This window comes from Planococcus citri, chromosome 3 (genome assembly GCF_950023065.1).
Source record: "Planococcus citri chromosome 3, ihPlaCitr1.1, whole genome shotgun sequence".
Lineage (NCBI taxonomy): Eukaryota > Metazoa > Arthropoda > Insecta > Hemiptera > Pseudococcidae > Planococcus > Planococcus citri.
In genome coordinates this window covers 71,601,429-71,623,902 of record NC_088679.1, presented here as the reverse complement: position 1 = coordinate 71,623,902, position 22,474 = coordinate 71,601,429, and the positions used below count along the sequence as shown (strand labels likewise).

Sequence of the window (22,474 nt, the reverse complement as noted above, 5' to 3'; positions counted from 1 at the left end):
TTATATTTTCAAAGTACCAGAATCATTTCTCTCGTTTAGAAAAAAAAAAGAAAATCTTTAGGGTCAAGCAAAAAAATCGTATCTAGGTAGTAGGTACCTACTCCTTTACACATTTCAAGAAGAATTTTCATTCAAAAGTCAAAAGCCACCAAATCCTTATAAAAAGTTAAAACTGATTCATTCATCAACAGTAGGCCAAAATGTACCTAAGGGCAGCTGAAGAAATCCTCATAATCCCCCCCCCTATCAGAGGTGGATAGGTGACGTTTCTGGGGCTCGGGAATTTGTTTTCTATTTTACCACCTTATTTCCCAAAAAATGTTGAAACATGGATTTTCAACATTTTTTCCAGAAAAAAAGGGTTGAAATTTTGTCCTACATATTTTTGAAAAAGTAATTGGAAAAATATTTATTACTCGTAAATTCTCGAACAAAGCAAAGGCAAAATTTCAAAGAAACATTTTTTTAAAAATTACCCAATAATTTTAGCATTTTCAAAATTTTTTAACAGGGTGTCCATTATTTTTGGCAAATTATTTTTCCTGATTCTTTCAGGTTTTCCAGACCAATTTTCTAATTTTCTATACTTACTCCATTTTTTAATTAAAGAAAAGTTGCGAGAAGCGGAGAGTAATTTTTTTCTCAAGTACGTTTCTCTTCAAACTGGATACTTCTTCAGATAAAAAAAAAAAAAAAAAACAGCGGAACTTTGATTATTAATTTTTTTAATTTTAATTAAACAAATTTCTAGCATGGCAAGAAAATCTTACAACTTTGAGATGTGTTTCATTAGGCGAATTTCTTCAAAATGCCAGGGATTTTATGTAAAAATTACGAAATTAGGTACGTGACTTTTCCAGATCTACAGATTTGCAAAATTCCCTGACTTTTCCGGTTTTCCAAATTTTTCAGAAAATCAAAATTTCAGTCGTTTCAAATAAGTTTTAATTCGATGTAATTTTCAAATTAGATAAACACTTATTTATAGGTTAATTTTCAAACGAAAATGTCATTTTAAGAAACGTGAGCTGATAAAAAATGAATTACGTAGGTACAACATCTTTGGTTCGCGGATTCTGGGAGTTTTAAGGCTCTAAAGGGCCTAGCTGAGAGGCTTAAAAATCTAAGGTTTTCAACAGTTCCCATAAATTCGCACCTTTTAGACATCAGACCCTTCAACGTCTTCAAAAAATGTCTGAATTAAAAATCGAATATTCCATTTATTCATCTTTAGTAAACACAATGTGTTTAAGAGGGACAGGAACATGATTAATTATAATTCCTCGAGAATATTTCTACAAGGCACCTATCCTGAAAAAAAAATAAAAGATTGGGATATGACCCAAAATAATTAACTAAAAGTCGAAGAAAAGTTTAATTTTCACTAAAAAAAAATAGAAATGATTTTCTGGACACTGATTTTATAAAAAAAAATACTGACCCCCCCCCCCTTAATCAAAAACTGCAACAAAGTATCAAATATCTCTCTCAATATCCAACGTTATAACGAACTTTTCCGCCGATAAAAATAGATAGGTACTTCGGAACTTCGTTTCAAGTCTACATAAACTTGAAATTATTATACCTTCAATTACATACACACAATACGTAATACTAAATAACAACTAGGAAAACATTAGTACGTTTCAAAAGCAATAATTAAACGGTACAAGATGGACAACTCGAAGCACAAAAGATGATGTCAACCAGCACCTTTATAATTGGTTTGGTAGGTATAGGTAAGGCACAGCACAGCACAGGTAATCAGGTACCTATAACTCGTATATTACATACGAGCGACGCGTACTTGGTAAAAGTGGGGAAAGAAGTATATAAGAAACCGGTTGCAACATATCAGCTTAATTTTCTGGTAGCTAACGCGCCAAACTATAACACTCTTTCACGTTCGAATAACTTATTTATTTTTATTTATTATAATATTTATTTATTTTTTTTTTTTTTGTAAACATGCTTATCGCTGTGGTGGCTTTTGTTGGTTTGGTGTTCGCGAATTTCGCGGATGCTGCTATTATCAAAGGAGGAATCGTTATTCGTAAGTATTTTTAATATTTTTATTTTTATTTTTTTTTTAAATTAAAAATAGAGAAAAAAATCAAGAAATTGATAAAAATAACTCTAAACACAAATATTTCAAAACTAACATTGGTGAAAAATTCAATATTTTTCAATTTTAAACTCGTAAAATACCTAAGCCGGTATAGGTAGGTCTAGGTAGGTATTTGAATTTCTATAAAACAATTAACAATTCAATTTTTTCAAAATTTCAAGGTTACTCTTTTTTTACAAATTTTATTTAATCGATACGTTGAAGATAATTATACAAAAAACCATTAAAATCATCTCTCTTTGATCAACATCGAGCCATCATCGTTGCTTAGGAAAGTTAATTTTTATTTCACTCGTTATAGCATAAAAACGTTTTCAATTTCTCATTTAATTAAAAGCGGAATATTTTTCGTTGAATAATTTATTCCTTTTACGAGGACGACAACTTGGATAATCCTACGCTTCGATGCTTCGAGTTAAAATATAAATAAACGATTCGTTTATCTTTGTCATATACTACTTCAATTCAGTCAAAATATAAGGATTAGATTTGAGAGGTACTTCTAAGGAGATTAGTTTTAGGATTCTGGGAAGGTATTTGCACCTTTGTGCTAAAAAATTCGGAAAACATTCAGTGCTCCGAGATGTTTACAAGTTTTAAAATCAAATATTCGCGATACAAAAGAGTCGACTTTCTCGTGATAGAAAGAGACGAATCCATTTTGAATCTGTTTTTTAACTCAATTCAGATTTGTTCAAATGATTATTTTTCAAATCAACTCTCCTCATGAATTACCTACCTACCAAAGCATGGAAAAAAATTGAAGATATGACGAAATCTCACATTTCATTAAACTAATGAGTCGAGTTTCATAATTTTCAAAAAAAAAAAAAAAAAAAAAAAAAAACGTACCAATACCAAACATAGATATTTACTTAAGTACTGATAATTGCATATTTCACTCAACCAATCAGTTAAAAAATAGGTGTAAAATTGCGAGTATTTTAGCAATTTAAAAAATTCATTTTTCAAGAACTACCAGTTAGACGTTTCTGGTTGGGTGTTCCGTCGAGTATTATCGAAGGTAAACGTATTCTTATTTTAAAATTAAAATATAAAAATAGGTAGAGACGTCAAGAATGAGTTAGTGTTGGGCTATTGTCTTTTTACTTTTAAAATCTAAGCCTGTTCTTCAGTTTTACGTAGGACATGTTTCGTTAAAATTGCCACTGAGTCTAACATTTTTTACATAAAAAAAAAAAAAAAAGAAAAAAAAAAAAAAACTAAGTAAATAAATAATCATCAAACAATAAACAAATCAAGATATATTATTCTAATATCCAACTCGCGTGTATTTTGAAAACCACCTTAGGCTTATAATCCACTTTCACTGCGACGAGTGGCGATAATTTATTCATATCATGCCCCGAGCTTCATTTGAAAATGATCGAAGTATGATGTGTATTGTTTAACTAGACTCGCACGAGTTTTATATAAATACACATAAAAGCGGCGTTTATTTTCTATAATGTCATTTTATCTATTTGTACGAAGAACGTGTTAATATACCAACATGGTTTTCGTTTTCCCATCTCGACTCTATAATAGTGACCTATATTTTAGCTAGTAAAATCAAAAGTAACCGACTTTTTAATACAAACTCAACGTTTTGTTGCATCTAAGCCTAAGCTCCCTGATTAACTTTCAATTAGATATTATTAAACGTAGAATATAGGAAACTGAATTGACGATACGTCGATTTAGCATTTGTAGTACGATCAGAATGTTTTGCCATCGTCATATAAGCAAGACAGACAGTTCAAAACCACCAAATTAATAACGTGTGATGTAAAGAGAGGCTATATATTATTTTACCAGCGTAGGTAACGATCGTGAGGCTGTTGGTAATTATAGTATTAAGTATAGGAACTGTAAATTATTCATAATGCATTTAGATTTCAAGTAGGTAGCATTATTACGTGGTGGTGGTGGTGGTGGTGGTGGTGGTGTTTTGAATTTAAATTACCTAAAACATACCTGCCTACTACATCTGATGTATACGCGCAATCATTAGGTACGTCGTAGATACGAGTGTAATTGATAACAAAAGTATCAAGGAATGTGATGAAAAAAATAGTGTTTTGAAATATTAAAATTTCGAGAAAAAAATACAGAACGAAGTTATGATTTGAGTTGATGAAGAAGGAATTTATACTGGTTTTGAAATTTTGAACTTTTTTGCTACAATTTATAGGTACATCAATATTGAATTTTGTCGTTGCCCAACTAGCCTAGAATACTATTTTAAATATACGTAGATGTTTGCTACTATTTATTATTTTTTCCAAGTGGATGATTTTGAAAATAAATCTACAATAAATTTTGACATCAACGGTATAAAAATGATTTATGGAACAAAATAAATGCATTTTTTTTCACTCCCATAAGTAGGTATGAAGGTATGTTTTTTTAGCTTAAAATTCCCCTCTCCGCCCCCTACCCTCCAAAAAATTATAATCTTCTCGTTTTGAGAATGAAATTAACATACTTAATTATTTATTGAATTACATAATATGCTTAATTTATTCGGATTTGAAAAACTGAAACTGAAACATTTCCTGATATTTCAATAAAAGTCGTACCTACTTGACTCGACTCATTTGAATACATGTTTTGAGTGATTAGGTGAATCAAAAAGTTCTGGATTGATTCTTCTAGAAAGGGAGGTGGAGGTTATTACATTTGTCTGAATATGTTCAACTCTAAAACATATTATGTACCAGGAACTGTTCAAAACAATTGTTCTATTGCTTCATGCATGATTTTTTTCAACTTTTTAAATAGGTATCTACCTACTATTTTTTTCTTAGCTAGCTATTTTATGAAATTTTGTTAAATTTCAACAGTATTAATTATGTAAATTTTATATTTCAATAACTGTTAAGGAATTTTAAACAATTTTTAGTACCTACCTACTATTTCTGCAATCTTTCATTTTTTAATCAAGTTTAGAAAGATTTATGCAGGTTTTATAACTACAAAAATCTTTCGAAAATATAATTCCATGATTCCAAAGTGTTTTACAGCTATTAAATGTCTAAATTTGGAATAAAAATTGGCCATCCTCTTCTTAGTATGATTAATAATAAGCTGATTATTCTCCTTGTTAAAAGTCAAAAATTGAAATTTTATAGGAAGGGGCATGAAAAATCTCCAAGCACAGGAGAAAATGATTAGATCTGATCCGGTTTGATCACATATAACTGGCTGGATATTCTATGAATCCAATTTGACCAGACCAGATGGATCCAATAGAGTAGACCTGATTAGATCTGACCAGATCTGAATAGATCCAACCACTTTGGATACGATTATTTATTCAGATCTAATTAGAGATCCAATCATTTGCCCCGTACATATCGCACCTCGGGAGTAATAAGGTCACATCTCAAAAAAGTGAAATTTTACAGGAGAGTGATTTTCTTTTTTTTAAAAACTTGATTCATTATTTTTATCAACTTATAATTAATTGTGAGGAATGAATAGCACCTCATTTTAAAGATCTGGTATCCTACCTTCATTTAGCATAAGAACACTTTGAAAAATAAAATCTTAAAGAGGAAATATTTCAATGTTTGGAAAACATTTTGAGTTATAACCTTTCATTAAAGTCGATGTGGAGGCGAAAGGAAGCGTCCAAAAAAAATTTCACGATAACAAAGTTGTAGAGAATTAAATTTCCAATCGACATCATGTCGTTAGTTTTTTTCTAAAGTGCTTAGTTCTTGAGTTTTTCTCAAAAAACTAAAATTTCATGATATGTGCAAATTCATTTTTCTGAAAAGTGATCAATTTAAAAAAAATTTTCCATTTGGTACAAACCAATAAAAAATGCACTCCTTGTGACTATTTCTAACTGACAAACATTCAAAACAATCAAAACTATTTGTTAACACTTTGTATGTACGAAATTTGCTCAAAAAAGGTGGAGTTTTTTGAGATGTACCCTTATAACTCCAAACAACTTGCAATGTTGTTGAGATTTTGAGTTAGGCCATTTGCGTTTTTTACAAGATCCACATAATGTACCCAACTCAAAGTGTAATTTTTGGTTGAGGGGGGTCATACAAACCCCAAAAATGCAAAAACATCAAAATCAATTTTTTTTTGAGATGTGACCTTATTACTCCCGAAGTGCGATATGTTCAAAAATTGGGGAAAAAATTATGGTAACTTATTGGGTTTGTTCTGAGATGGAAAAAGACCCTTAACTTTGCGAGACAGAGTACTCTCTAGGTTTCAAAATAACTCCTATCAACACATCTCTGTGATTTTTTTCAGTTCGATGCAGAGTTAGAAAGAAAGGAAAGGGACTAAAAGGGAAGGAGGAGTCTTCTCCATGGGCATATAATTCAAGTAATTATTCAATCAAGTTGAGCTTTCTAATTTTCTCGAAAATATTTCAAAAATAACACCACTCAGGAATAATTATTTTATTTTCTTAATTTTTTTAGCTGTCATTTTTTCGTAAAAATTGATTTTTGGCAAAGGGAAAAATTGGCAGAAAATTTCCCAATTTGATTTAAATTGAACTTTCCAACTTTAGCTCAAAACATCTCGAAAATAAAGTTTCGTTGAAAAAAATCCACACTTCCCTGGTAGGAAATTTCATGGCTTTCAATTTTCTATCTCTTTATCTTTTTCACAGGACGATTTCTTCTTTTCCGAAATTTGTTTTTTTAGTGATGAGAAAATTGAAAATCAAAATCAACGTTTTTTTTTCTCAAACAAACAATTTTGGCGGGAATTAAATTTCAACACGATATGCTTTAGAAGCAAAACATAATTCGGGTAATTTTATGCTTTAAAATAGTGTTTCTCTCCAATTTTTTCAAAGAATCTTAAGTTCTTAAAAATCGATTTATTGTGTTGAAAAAAATCGAAAAATTGAAAAAAGTGAACTTGTCGTCATAAGTAATTGATTTAACGTTTCAGGAGGCATCCTCACAAGTGAGGTTACGAAAAATCCTTCTCAAGTTGAGCTTTCTAGATTCAGCTAAAAATGAAATTTTATCACTTACAATTTTGTTCCTTTTCATTTTTTGTGATTAAAATATTGAAAAAATTCGATTTTTTCATCACAATCAATTAGACTTTTCAACTTGAGGTCAAAATATTTCAAAAAAAAAACCTACAAAGAAAATATAATACCTATAAGTATCTAATCATTTTCTCCGATCAGAAATTTCATTCCCTATACAATTCTGTTTCTTTCCATTTTTTTTCTCGCGTGATCATTCGCTTAAAAAAATAGTGTGATGGAAAAATTTTAAAAAGACAAATTTTTCACCAAAAAAAATTGATTCAAGTAGAGCTTTCTAACGTGATCTGAAAATTGCTCAAAAAATTCCAATCTAAGAAATCTAACTGGCTCGACAGATGGAAAATTTTACGCCCCACAATTTTGTTTACCGCTCATTTTTTTCAAAATGTTTAAAATCCGGGTATTATGATTGAAAAAGAGGGAGATACAAATTCTTTATCAATTATCACTGTTTAAGCTGAATTTGTAATTTCAGTTGAAATATCTCAAAAAGAAACCAAGCAATCGAAGAAATGTACCATATCTGACTTCAATGATGGTAAATTTTATGGCCCACAATTTCGTCATTTTTTTCGTATCTAGAGCCCTTAGTTCTTCTCTAAAATCCTGCTTTGTGATGGAAAAATAGACAAAAAAATCACGTTTTTCTTCACTAACAATGCTATTTATTTAAGAAAAAATTGTCAATTTCAAGAAATATCTCTGACTTGAGAGATGGAAAATTTTGTACCACGCAATTCTTTTCATCCCAATTTTTTTCGAAAGGCAATCCTTGGTTTTTCTTGAAAGTTGACTTTTGAAGATGAAAAAATTGGTGAAATTTTCTAATTTTTCATCATAGAAAATCATTTTTTTTTTTTTGAAAAAACTGACCAACTGAGCACCTTACGAAAAAAATTACACAGAAACAAAATTTTAAGGCATACTCGTAAGATACCCATTTTATCAGAAAATGCGATTGGATTTTCTGTACATAATAAGCTTCGTATTGGAGATATTTCGAGTACCTAAAAATTTTAAATCTTGACTTTATTGAGCCATGCTTAATGTTTCTGTCAATATACAATCCCTAAAGAAAGATCACCAAAGAGACCTGGTGAGCATTTCCGCATCTTAAGGCTTAAGCATAATTTTTTCTACGCTGAGACTTTTTACAAAATCTAGAAATTATTATTTTTTTTCTTCAAATCTCAGCTCTTCTTACTCCTTTATTAGAAAAAATTAAAATAAATAAACTCAGGAAAATCAAAAATTACCAAAAACTGCTTTCGATCACTTCATCCAATCGCCAATCTCTAATACATCTCCATGCTGCCCACAAAACGTACACCTTCAACGACAAAATCGAGCACCAAAAAACATTAATTAACCGGATACTCTCGAACAAAAACAAACCAAAAAATACCGGATATTAATCATCGTGTAGCATAGATCACGAAAAAAAAACGCGCACAGGCGACCGTATACCTAATCCATCCATTACGACAAACCAATAAAACACATAATCATTTGCCTAACTGACACTAATCGTAATCATTATACCTACAAGCTTGTTTATGCCAAGCTCTCTAAAAATGTTTAAAATTTTCAAAATAATTAACATTTCGGTATAGGTATCGCTAATTTGCTACGTCAACGTCAGTCTCACAAGTTGGGTGCACGAAGAAGAGGAGGTGCAGTAATTCACTCGACAAGATTTTAATCACAGAAGGTCGCGAGTCACGAATTTTCGACACAATCGCGTAATAAAATGAAATTAACACGACTGAATTAGCAAAAAATTATTCCCATTGACCATATCGTACGTCCAAGCCCACGTTCTTAAAATACTCCCAAGGCTTTGTTTTAATGGGTAAATCTTGTCGAGTATCAATGGAACAATACTCGAGTATACATATAATTGAGTATTGAAAACTGATAATAAAGTCTTTCGACAAGATATAGGTAGCTACTAAGTGGATGACGAATCCCTGAAAGCTGTTTTCTAGCATATTCTATAGCTCTCCATGAGTCAATGACCTTATTCCAATTAACCTAGTAACCTATCGAAGGAGTAAACAATCGATTCTTGTAATTACTTTCGTATTTAAGTAGGTACCTACGAGTAATTTGGAACTTTGAAAACTCTGATTGAAATTTTACCCATTGGTTAACTATGTAATCGAATTCTCGAGAATATCAACAAATAAATCGATTTAAGTTTCAAAATGTATAATATACCAAAAAAAAAAAAGTTAGAAAGACAAGAGAAAAACACATTTGTAAAAAGAGAAATTCTATTCTGGTTCGACGAAGAGAGCCATAATAAAGGTATCAAGGATAACCGGTATTAAATAACAACAGTGCACGTTTAATAATCGTATCGTGTACCCAGCAGCTCGTACAGTCATTATAGGTATACCTAAATGTATAGGTATAATAAGGTACAGCCAAACGACACTTTTTAAAAATCATTTGAAACCACACATCGTAAAATACTAATCATCTGTTATTGTGGTGCTTCGCAGCCTGTTTAGTGTTTATTTACGTCGAAATTTTTTCGACAATAGGATAAGAGTACATTACAAGGTATACAGCATCAAACATGATAAATAATTAATGGTTTGGCTCGAAAATTCTAGCCTGCTTGACATTATGTAAAATTTCGTCGTCTGATGTTTTGAACCGTGACCAGTTTTCCTATCTGTGAGATATTCGCAATGGTTGGTGAAAATTCCCCCAAAGTGGTGGTTTTGCTGAGTTGAACTCGAGCCAAGTTTTTCTTCGTTAATCAGATTTACGATAACGTATTTGGAATTTTGTTGTGGTTTTTTTCACCACCCTTTGGCCAAGAATTCATCGATATTGTATCTAGTATTTTAAACGTCATCCTCATTTTCATTATAAAAAGTATACTTATTATTTGTATCGTGGCCAAGAAATTTTTGCATTTTTATTTCACGTAGAATTAGAAATGTTTTTCAAATTCAACGTACCTATCTTGTTTACCTATCTTCGTACACTTCCATTAAAGAATTATTATTGCTGGATGATTTTGCAAAAAAAAAAAAATACTGCTTCTGCATTGGTCGTTTATAATACTTAACTGTGGTATAAATGAATGATTTTACTGATGCTGGTATTGAAATGAAGCTTATGTTAGGTACCTGTGTAATGTCAAAAGTACTGCCAAGGTCGATCTCTTAATATTCAACATTATACCCACCGCAGCTTTGACATTGTAAAAACGCATTTTTACGTTCGATTAATTAGCAGTGTGAGAGTTTACTTGAATTACATCTTACATCAGTAATGTATTAATACCTATTATATTATGTACTTGTACTAAATGGAGGTAATTTTTTTCTCTTTCAGCCACGTACTCGGAACCATGCAGAAGAAATGACAAAAATTTCAATGGCTGTATCAAGAAAACATTGCAAGAATTGTTACCTAAATTCAGCAACGGTAAGTAATGTATTCCCTTCATCGAGACTCGAGAGAGGATTTTACGTAATACATCAGCTGGTTGAAAGAATACTCGAATAATGTGGTAAAAAGTAGATATTACAACTCTGCTGGAGATATACGAGTATAGCTGCTGTCAAAGACGTGTGTGCATGATTTGGTAACACGAGCGAGGTGATATGCTAACGTGATGTGTGTGTAATACTGAGGCGATGGTAATGGAATTAAATATGGATTGTGTGATAAAAGTATTCGTTGCAAGAAAAATGCAATTTATTATTTAGGTTTTTTTTTTAATATTAAACCGTCAATAGGTTTGCAGAGTATTCAGCAGATGGATTTTGAAAATTTTCATTTGAAAAGTTGGACTGAAAAATTAGTTTTGATGTTTGAAAAAAAAATCAAATGTTCGTAAAATCTTCAAAATTATTACTTACCTACTTACCAAGTGTTAATTTGCAATAGGACATTTAAAGATCCAGATGGAAACAAGTAAGGCAAAGTTGATAGCAGTACTGCCGTTTTCGATTCGTAAAATTTATTCGAACAAATGAACAATGAATTCGAAATTTTTTTAAAAATTCGTTTTTTTTTAATTTGAAGGAAAGATTCAATTTTTTTATTGTTTTTTTTTTTAAATGTTATTTTACGAAAAGAGATGAGCGAAATTACAAACAATTTTCTGAAAACCGTTTGCAATAGGTAGGTACATAATTATTTGAAAGAAATTTTCAGAATAAATTGGTTCAAAATTTTTCAAATTCTGGGAGGAAATTGAAGAAAAATGAATAAAATATCCGAAACTAGGTAATGAAAATATAAGATATTTGGGTTAAAATCGTTATAAAATTCGGAAAGGATTCGAAAATCTGAGGATTAGATTAAGGATTTGGTTTTTTTTTTCAAATTATTCGGTAAACGGCAGCACTGGTTTATAGTTTGCTATAAAATTGCAGTATCACATGCACCAGAAAACTCCTCAACTTTTCTAGGACCTTTAAAAGGAAAAATCCAAACACACCTTTTCCCTCTTTTTTTTCACAATTTCGACACCTCCCATGAAAACATTTTCACATCAGACAATTGGGATGAAACTGGGTAAAATGTCAATAGGGGAGGAGAGGGTAGTTGATTTCAAAAAAAAATCATTTTGGAATTTTTGGAAAAAATTTGTGATGATTGATACCTAAATTGAATTTTTGCAGGAAAGTTTTGACAAGCAAGAAAATATTTTCAAGTTTATAAATTTGAGAACGTTTTCATTTGAAGAAAATGGAAATTCGGGTAAAAAACAAAACTGAAATTTTTTTGAAAATTATTAAATTTTTTTTTAATTTTTAATGACAAAATGAGATGTAGGTGCCTAAAAATCGTATTTCAATGTAAAAACTGAGAATTCAGTAAGTGTCAAAAAATCAAATTCTAATCAGATTATAAATCGATTAAAAAATTTTAGGTTTTCTGTACAGAAGTACTTATTCAAAAATAAAAATTTTTCCTGTAAGTAGGGGAAATTTTATTTGAAGCTGCATAGAAATCAAACTAGTTTCATACTTTGACAGAAATTCCAAAAAACCCTGAAAAAGTTTGACGTAGTCTTATTCAAATTTTGATAAGCTGGCGAATTTGTTAAAAAAAAGATAATAAAACGAAAGGATCAAAACATTATGTTTTGGTGTATTCAATTTTTTTATTACGGGTGCTGCATGCATCTTTTGAGGAAAAAATGACCAAAAAAAATTTTCAAATGAAGAAATTTTATAACAAATGTCCATCAATTTGAGTTTTTTGTTTCCATCTGAATCTTTAAATTTGGCTTTGAGGTAAATCTACATAGGTTGTTTTGGAGAAACTTCAATTTCCAAAGTGAATAATGATTAAAGTTCATTTCTTTTTCTTTTCAAATAAGTATCATGATTTAATTTTTCAGTTCAACTTCTCATACGAAAATTTTTGAAATTTATTCATCAAACTTCTTCCTGAATTAAGTTAAAAACCTAAAAAATAAATAAATACATAATTACTCTCAATTTCGTTTGAAATTGGAGGAATGATTATCAAATTACGAGTACATTGGAATTTTCGAATAATAAAATTTTGAAAAACTCAAAACCTCGATGGGATCCTCAATTTTCCGTTTATGCAGCTGATAATTTTTTGGAGAACTGTCCCAACCTATGGACCCTCATGCTTTGGTATTAAAAAAAAAGAGGGAAATCGATGACTGAGTGATTGAGAGGTTCCTTAGTAGGCATGTAAGAAGGGGTGGAAAAGAGAGAGGATAGGAAAGTGAAAACAATGTATTTTCACTGTAATTTTTTTCAAATTTAAAAAAAATACCTTAGCTTTCAAATTCTGTACTCATAAAAAGTTGATATTCTATCTTGAAAGTCCAAATCGAGCTTCTCAAGTTTGATTTTGAAGTTTCCATTTGTTTTCTTTGAAACACCAAAAACAGATCTGCCCAAAGTTCAACCAAAAGAAAACTCGAGGAAATTTCATTCAAGGGAAGCTAGAGAAAGTTCTATTTGTTCAGGAGTTAATTTTTTAGAATTTTCATGACAAAACTGATAATATTAATTTTTTTTCAAAATTTGAAATTTTAAAATATGGTAGCTATTGCAGGACATCCTCAATTCTGGGGCGGGGGGTTGACATAAGAGAGTCAAACTTTGAGATGATTTTTGAAAAATTCTTTGTATTATTATTGATTTTTGCAAAAATATAAAAATAAGATCACTACGATTTAAAAGAAACAACAAAAAACAAAGATTCAAAAGCAAAAGTAACACTTACAAGGGAACCCTCCCGCATGATAATCTCCGATTTGAATGAAACTTGGACAGGTGGAAAGAGGACCTCAAAAACCCCCATCCCTAAATTTTCAGCTGCTGAAGTTGATTTTTCTATTTTTGGCGAGCGTGTGAAGTTTTGTGTATTTTTTATACTTTTTCTCATGTTATGTGTCAAAAAATTCGATTTCTGATGATAATTCCAGATTAGACCGACGGTAGTACAGTACTTATCGATTAGGTATCAAGCAGAGACCCTTTGGCCAAAATTTCAGCTGCTGAAGTTCATGTGGTGGGGAGAAACGACCATTTTTTTGAATTCATTCATAACATGGGAAAAAACAGTAAAAAATCTTGTTTCCTGAACGGATGGCCGGATTCGGCCAATGATGGAATGAGTCGATTTGGTATTCGGCAGAGACTGTTTGACCAAAATTTGAGCCCTTGAAGTTCATTAGAAGAGCTTAATTGACTCATTTTTCAAATTTTTCAATGGCATTTAAAAACCAGCAATTGGGCAAAAAATTCGATTTCTGATGATAATTCCAGATCCGGCCGGCGGTAGTATTAGCCAATTAGGTATCAAGCATAGACCCTTTGACCAAAATTTCAGCTGCTGAAGTTCATGCGGTGGGGAGAAACGGCCATTTTTCGAATTTACAGAACAACTTTACCTGTGTACACAAAACTTCAAACGCTCGTTAAAAATCGAAAAATCAACTTCAGCAGCTGAAAATTGGGGAATGGGGGGTTTTTGAGGTCCTCTTTCCACCAGTCCAAGTTTCTTTCAAATCGGAGATTATAATGTGGGAGGGTTCCCTTGTTAGGTAGGTAATTCACGCGTTTCATATTAAATTTTCATCCGAATGAAGAGGATCACCTGCCTCTTCCCTCCCTCCGTCAAGTTCTCCACGATCTAATGAGTCCCAAGCCGTAAAAAAGATTAGAACATGATCGAAAAAAATTGCCTAATAATGGAAAATTGTGCCTACCAAGATCTTTTGTTTTTTGAGAGGAGGGAGAGGATTCAAAAAATTTCTGTACTAGATCTTTTGCTTTTTTTTTGAAGGGGGGATTCAAAAATTCCCAAACTAAAAATATTCACTTTGAAATAACGAGTGTTCTCGTAAGGTCATTTTATCACCTCATATTTTTTCATCATTTTCCGACTTAATAATCAATTTTCAAAATTATCAGCCAGATCACATAGACGTCGCAGAATTTCTCCCCCGCCCCCTCCTCTGAAGTTGAGTTTAAAAGATGATAAATTTTTCAAAATATTGACAATTTTGTTCATAAAAGCTTGAAAAATTGCATTTTGAGGAGAAAAATGAAAACAATAAAATTGTACCTACTTTACATTGAAAAGTTTTGAGGCTCGGCTAAAATTGAAAAATTGCATTTTTTTTCGGTGATTTTTTTTGTTGAATTTATTCTTGAGTGGTCTACTCTTTTTGAATTCATTTTCACTTTCGGTTTTAAAAATACCTAAACTAATAGTAAGGTCGACGAAGACTGTATTCAAAAATGAACCAAATTCTTCTGGGCCGGATGATAGTTGCTTCTCTTTTCCTCTCTTTTGGGAAACCCTGACTTGCGTCAAACTAAGTCTTAAAATTAAAAACTATGTCCATCAATAAGATCATAGGTAATAAACATGCTCTCAGCAGAAAGTCATAACCGAGAACCGAGCAATGAAATTAAAGTATAGTGCGTTATCAGCAACAGGAAGAAAACAGTCAACCACCTATTTAAAATACATATCAAAGATTCTGAATCACCAAGATGAAGCTTCCTCAATGGAGCTCTAATCCTAATACTTTGTGACAAGATCGAAATCATGTGATAAAAAATATCAAATAACGAGATTAATTCCACGTACACTGATTCGGTCGTCGGCCCAATAAACCCCAAGAATAGGTATCTATTTATTTCGAAAGCTTTATCACGATTTTTTTTTAAAAATCGCACATATAATTAAAAATAGCCACCAGAATGAACCAATATATGTAACCAAACTGAAACCATAACTATCAATAAGACGTCTATAGAGTTGATACATACTCGTACGTAGAATTCGGCCTAAATAAAACAATTCGTAATTATCATTACAAAACTATAACATGTAAGAAAAGTGAAACCGGCTTCTAAATGAACCAGTGAAAGTAAAAAAAAAAAAAAACTATAGGTAGTAAACTTCCTGTCCAACGTCTGTGAGTCGCTCGTTTCAGTACATCAAACGCGACAACGTGCTCGACGCCCGTGCACGATGCAATGCAAATATACTCGCATACCTGGCAAAACGTTCATGGTGCACAGAACACGCTCAAGTTGTTGAATTTGGTCGTATTAAATTATGTAATTGAACGTATAATGCCTTGGAAAGCGTTTAATTGACGACGATTGATTAATTACTAATTAGGTTAATCGACTCGGACAAGTTCTTCTTGCGGTGATAACTGATGAGTGAGAGAAGAGACTGGTGTGAGAAAATTTCAAGTCTTTGACAGCAATAAAGTACCCAGCAATAAACAATTAGTGTTTTGAAATTGAAGTTCTTGAACTTTTGATATAAAAAAATCTCACAATATTTTTTCTAAAAAAAAAAAAAAAAAAAAAAAAAAAAATGTACACATTTATTATGTATTAAGAACCTTGGGAAAATTTTTCATTTTTACCTTATTTTTGGCGCGAATTGCCTAAATTTCTTACTAAGGTCATCAAGTAAGCTGCATTCAAGATCGCGTCTAAATTAATTGGCCATTTTCAAGAACTCTGCGAGATAATAATCTTCAAAAATGCAAAACTTTATCATGAGATTTTTTCCACAGGTATCAAGGAATTGAATATTTCATCATTGGATCCATTCTTCTTGGATGAATACTTGTTGCATTACGACTCTGGAGATATTTCTGGCAAATGTTTGTACAAAAATGTTTACACCAGTGGTTTAATGAACGTCAAAATCACCGATGTCAGGTACGTTGACTTATTCTGAAGATGAAGGGAAAATAATATGACATATGAGATGACAGATTGACGTGAAAACTTGAAAATTTTTCAGATCTGAAATCGACGACCCGGATTACTTCGAAATGGAAATCGATGCCTATTTCCCGAAAGTGATCAGCACTGGTAACTACAAAGCCGAAGGTATCATTGGTAATTTCCCAATCCAAGGCAAAGGTATCTTCAACGTTACCGCATGTAAGTAAACCGACCATGAAATTAGTGAAGAAAAATTCACATTGCTAAGGCTGAGGTCGTACGTCTACGTACATATAATAACCTACTATAATCTTACGACAACTTTTTACAGTCAATGTTACCGGTACAATGCATTTAATCGGACACAGCGTCAATATCGAAGGTGAAAAACACATGAAAATCACCGACTTGAGACTGAAAGAACACGAAATCGGCGACTTGAAAATCTTCGCCACTAACTTAATCAATGGAAACCCAGAACTAAGTAAGATTTACACCTTTTTTCAAGTACTTAGTACTTAATACCTATTAATTATAATAAAATGACTCTATATCTATAATGTGTACTTGTTCAATAGGTCAAATCGCATTAACCTTTGCCAACCAATTCTGGAGAATCTTCCATCAACTCATGTTACCAAACATTCAAGAAGGTTTCGAGAAAGTCGGAAGACCTTTCATCAATCAACTTTTCCTACAAATCCCATACGATCAACTTTTGCCACCAAATAGAAAATAAGCCAATACGTCATATGTAAGAGTACAAATTAGACCTTTTCTACCGTTTTTTTTCTCTCTCTTATAATTACTTAAGCTTTCAAATTTTTGTACATCTCTCTCCTTTTTTTTTTTATGAAAAAAGAATTATTGTACATTTGAAATCAAACTTCCTTTTTTTCTTTTTTTTAAAAATTCGTGTACCTATGGAATGACGGTTCATGCTGAAGTCTTTTGTATGCTTATACGAATTAACTTATCGATGTTCCAGATCAGATAATTAATTAACTCACCTTTTTATTTATAATAATTCGCGAATCTCATTTAAGTATTTATTATTATGTTTAATTTTTCGTTGAAAATACATCATTTTTATTTTAGCTGGAGCTGGTTTTATTTCAAAATATTTGTATTGCGTTGGAAATTGTGTAATTTTTTTTCAATTTAATGAGCACAGGAAAAAAATATCAGAAATTAATAAAATCATTCATACTCGTAATTTCTCCCATGACCCTTCATGGAGGGGGGGAGGGAGAAACAAGGTCATTATATTTTGCACAGCTCCCATTTTTTGTTTCAATATAATATGCATCTAAATTCAGAGCTCTATGAAATCAAATCACTAAATAAATTTAAATCAGTCATGGTTGAAGTGATTCAAATTAATTTTCTAGAACTTTTAAAAGGTCGAAGCCACAATTTGTAAAAAAAAGTCTGCACGTACATTTTTTCATCTAAAATATAACTGAAATTTTGGTCTTTAAAAAAAAAAAAAATCAAAAAATATTTCAACTGTGTAGTTTTTTGATACAAGCTCTCTAAATTCTACAATAAGTTAAGCTCCAAAATTAAAAAAAAAAAAAAAAAAACGAAATTTGTTATCGTTTGCTGAATTTTTAAGAAAAATGCTGATTCAGAAAACTTGACTTACTTTTCTTAATACAAGCCTCGTCTTTAACCTCATAAAGTCATAATAAGCTTCCAAATTTTATAAAATTGAAAAAATTATGCAACCTGTACCTAATTTTTGACAAATATGAACTCACTACCTTTTCAATTTTGTAAGTTCACATCATTCTGGTGCATAAACATAAATTTTACTATCATTTTTAGGGGGTCTAGTTTTTCAAAGAAATCATTTTCCCTGTCCTCCTCAATTTTACAGATAAATTTTTCAAATTTCCTATACATATATTTCAAACATCATTTGCTAGCTGCTCATATGAAGTCAGGATCAACAAAGGGGAAAATTAATGTAGCTCTTATGTACGCATTTTGGAAATTGGAATTTTATTGCACTCAACCGTCAAGTCATTTTTTTTCTCAATAATTCTTTCTATTGAAAAATGCAGGCTGAATATTCAAACTATTTTTATGATTTTAGGATTTAGTGATCAACTTGGTGAAGAAGAGAAGTGGTTAGGAGGAGGGTAAATGCCCTGAAAATGTTAAAAATCAGTATCACAGTAATGTTTGGACATTTTGCAGGGTGTCCAATCATTTATGGAAATGATTTTCCCTGACTTTTCCAGGTTTTCCAGACCATTTTTATTCTATGCTTACCCCACACTTTAATTAAAGAGGATTGGGAGGGGGAGGTGATTTTATTTCATAAGCTTTTCTTCGAACTGGATACATCTTTGGATATAAACAACAGCTCAACTTCGATGATTAACTTTTTAAATTAAAAATAAATTATTTTCAAATAAAACATGCATCAATTTTGGCCAATTGATAAGTTACAATATTTATATGACTTATGAAAAATTTTCTTCTATTTTTTGTATTTTTGGAGGCCTGAAAATGTGAAATTGATATAGGGCATACTGCCTCCATCGCCTAAAGGGGGATGATTTTATGAATCCCTTAAGCTGGAAAGTTTGAGAACGTGTTCTTTACGAAGGGTAAAATAGTTAGTAATTTGTCATCAATTAAATGACAGATTTATGATGACAAGTTAGGTCTTTGTATCGAGCTCGCGGCCGCGAGTCGATTATTTAAATAGGGAAAAATGCCGACAAAGATCTTAGCCTTTGGTCACGTGACCACCTCAAATAATTATATATACAAGTAGTCTGCGGCATTTTCTCCACTTAGTCTCATTAGCTGCAGCAAGATGGTTCTTCGTCATTTAGTAATAAGTTTTTATTTGTTAACACCTCGCGTGTGAAATTTATTTAATTTGATTTAGACAATCAATTGATCCGATGATCAATCGTATTGGAGTTCTTTTCGGTAGTTTGAGGTGTATCCGGACCAGTGGCGAAGCGTGAAAAAGTTGGCTTGTAAGCTAGAAAGCTACAGAAGTATTAATAATTGCAAAATTGAAAGTATCAATTATTTCATTTGAAAAAATTGACCCCTAAAAATATGATACCCATTATAGTTCGATTTATAACAATTATAAACCATTCCAAATAACATTTGCAATTTAAAAACAGTGTTGCAAAAATTTTTATTTAAAATTAGGCAGAGTCAAGCCTTCAAAGTTGAGAATCAAGACTAGGAACTAAAATCTTCAAGATTCATCTTGAAGAATGCAACGAAAATATAATTCATTCAATTTTGACAGATTAATTACGTTTTTTTTCTCTTGAAAAAGCTAGAAAAATTAATGAAATTGAAAAAAAAATGCTGGTGTTGAAAAAAAAAGTTTTACACAACCTGGGAAAAAAGTTTTACCCAAACGTTTTTGGTACAAACCCATTTGAGCAATTCAACAATGTTTAAAGATGCGAAAAAAGCGAGCTGGAAGCCGGCTTCACCAACGCAGGTACCGACAATTCTTTCCCTTCACCCTTCACTACCACTTACGACTATATGCGCATGCGTCAGAAGGACTCAACCAGCCTTGGCTGAAGCGGAACGGATAGGGCTTCAAGCAGAATAAGTTGCCTACCCCAACTACACATTTCAATAGATAAATAATTGATTCTTTCATTTTGCGATTTGAGATTTTAAATTTTCTGTACAATTTCTGTACCTACTGAAATCGAATTTTCTTTTCTCTTTTTTTTCTTTTTCTCGTGTAAGCCCGGCTTACTGGCTTACACGCACGCTTCGCCCCTGATCCGGACACCTGTAAATTATGCGAAGTGTTACGTGAAATCTCGTTTAGTTAAGGTGCCATCGTCGTCCTTGGTTTTAGTAGGACCCCTGATAGAGATGGTCAATGTGGACAGTTTTCAGGTAAATGTTAAGGCGCATTTATCATCAAGGTAATTGGCTTATTACTAATTATTGTAATAGGTAGGTATGTGGAATCGGAGAATTCCATGCCTACCTAATATTTTATCAATGGTGTTTTGCATGACTTCATCGTGTATTTTGTGTATAGGTTTCTTATTCTTCTACTCGTGAGCATTCCCTAAATAGGAGGAATGCTACGAGGAAATTAATTAAGTGCGCTCGGTACTAGTTATAAATTATGCTTAATACTTCCTTATGACGGATCATAGTAGACGTAGGCTACCGATTGGTAGAACCGAAGTCCTATGTATAAATACCTTATACCTAATAAATTCTTTTAGATTGTATTGTAGGTTGTCTTTATTTCAACGTTCAACACATAGATTTTTGCATAGTTATGTCAGGTTATTGGTTAGCTAGAGAGTCTTGAGCTATCCAGGCAAATAGGGAAATATTCACTCCTAAGGTGATATTTCTAGAACTCACTAGCATAGGAAAACAAATAATTCCTCCTCTCCTTCATCCTAGTAATTCTGGGATTAACTATGTCAAAATTTGTTTTTTTTCTCAAAATGAGAAACAAATTGGCCCGACGAGCGAAGCGTGGGCTAGAACTTTTGAAAATTTTTATTTCAAGATGCCTAAAAACGAGGTTTTTTAATACAAAGAGTTCATTTTTTTGGTTTCTTAAATGTTAGTATTGGAATGATGTTTTTTTGAAAGAAGTTACTTTTGAAAAAGAAAAAAGAACCGGCTGGAGGTAAAGCTTCTGAAAATTTGCATTTCGAGGGGCAAAGACAAGTAGTTTTTTTTGCTTTTAAAATTTTAGAATTTGAATGATATTTTTTTCGAGGAAGTTGATTTTGACAAAGAAAACAGAACAGACCCAAGCGAGAATGAAAGCTCTTGTAAATTTGTATTTCGAGATGCATACAAAACGATGTTTTTTGTGAGGAGTTCATTTTTTGGTTTTAAAACTTGATTTTTATTATCTAGAAATGTTCATTTTGCTGTCGAAGCGAGGGCAAAAGATTTTGAAAATTTGTCTTTCGAGAAGTAAAAAATAATGTTTTTCTTTCATCACAGGTCCTTATCCAAAATTTGCAATTGATCATTTTTTCAAAATTCCAGGGATTTTGCGCGAAAATTACGAAATTCCCAGACTTTTCCAGACCGACCAAATTCCCTGACTTTTCCAGGGTTTTCAGGCTTGTGGACACCCTGTTTTGGCATCGCACTATCAAAAAATACTTGAAAAACTAACCTCAAGGAATAATTTTGACATCATGGGGTACATTGGAAGAGATTTTAGAGTATCAAAATTTTATAACACTGCAGCGAAAATTCCTTTGATTCGGTAATTTTTTCAACTGAACATTGTTTTGAATTTGGCGCCAAAAATTTTTGTTTAAGACATGAAGAGTGATATTCCAAAACTCGCTTTGTCCATTTTTATCGAAGTGCGTTTTTCAGCAGTACTTGGTAGATGAAGTATTAACTCACATTCCTACATCATCAACCTACCAAAATGAGGTGTTAAACTCGCCTAAATAGCCAATTCACTAAAAATTAAAAAAAAAATAGTGTTCCAAAACGCCTCTTTGTTCATTTTTATTGAAATTTTTTCAGCAGTAACTAGTGGATGAAGTGTATACTTACACTCCTACCTCATAAATCCACCCAAATAAAGTGTTAAACTCGCCTAAAAAGCCAATTCACACGTTTAAAGGGAAACTGTTTTTTCTCTTTCCTGAAAAGTTGTGAAAATGGACAAAGCGAGTTTTGGAATATCACTCTTCAGTCATGTTTTTATCAGTCCTATTTATTTTTTTTTCAAAGACACGATTAATTCTTCAATTTTTATTTTTTATTTATTTTTTTTATGTAGATAGGTAAGTAGGTAAGTAAATTTCAAATAATATTTTGAAAAATACTTTCCTGTTCAGGGAAAGACTGAAAGCATAAAGAATGAAATTTATGACGTCACCAACTACTTGATTGTAAAGTTAATTGAACCCTTTTAATTCAAAAAAAAAAATTCGATAAAAAATTTCAATTTTTTCTACACATTTTTTTAGTATCATTTCAACCTAAAATGCAATGCAAAAACCAAAATTGCAGCCAAATCCAGAAGCTTTGCGAATTTTTCTATTTCTGATGTTTGAAACA

General features: G+C 31.5%; 1 protein-coding gene across 1 annotated transcript; it reads left to right on the top strand.

Moving 5' to 3' along the window:
- The first annotated feature begins 1,858 nt into the window (after positions 1–1,858).
- LOC135838882 (protein takeout-like) lies at positions 1,859–17,496 on the top strand. The gene is made up of 6 exons (XM_065354692.1): positions 1,859–2,053; positions 10,527–10,619; positions 16,243–16,390; positions 16,476–16,618; positions 16,731–16,883; positions 16,978–17,496. The coding sequence occupies exons 1-6, from the start codon at positions 1,969–1,971 to the stop codon at positions 17,136–17,138; spliced, it is 783 nt and encodes a 260-aa protein (XP_065210764.1). The 5' UTR covers positions 1,859–1,968; the 3' UTR covers positions 17,139–17,496.
- Positions 17,497–22,474: the final 4,978 nt, after the last annotated feature.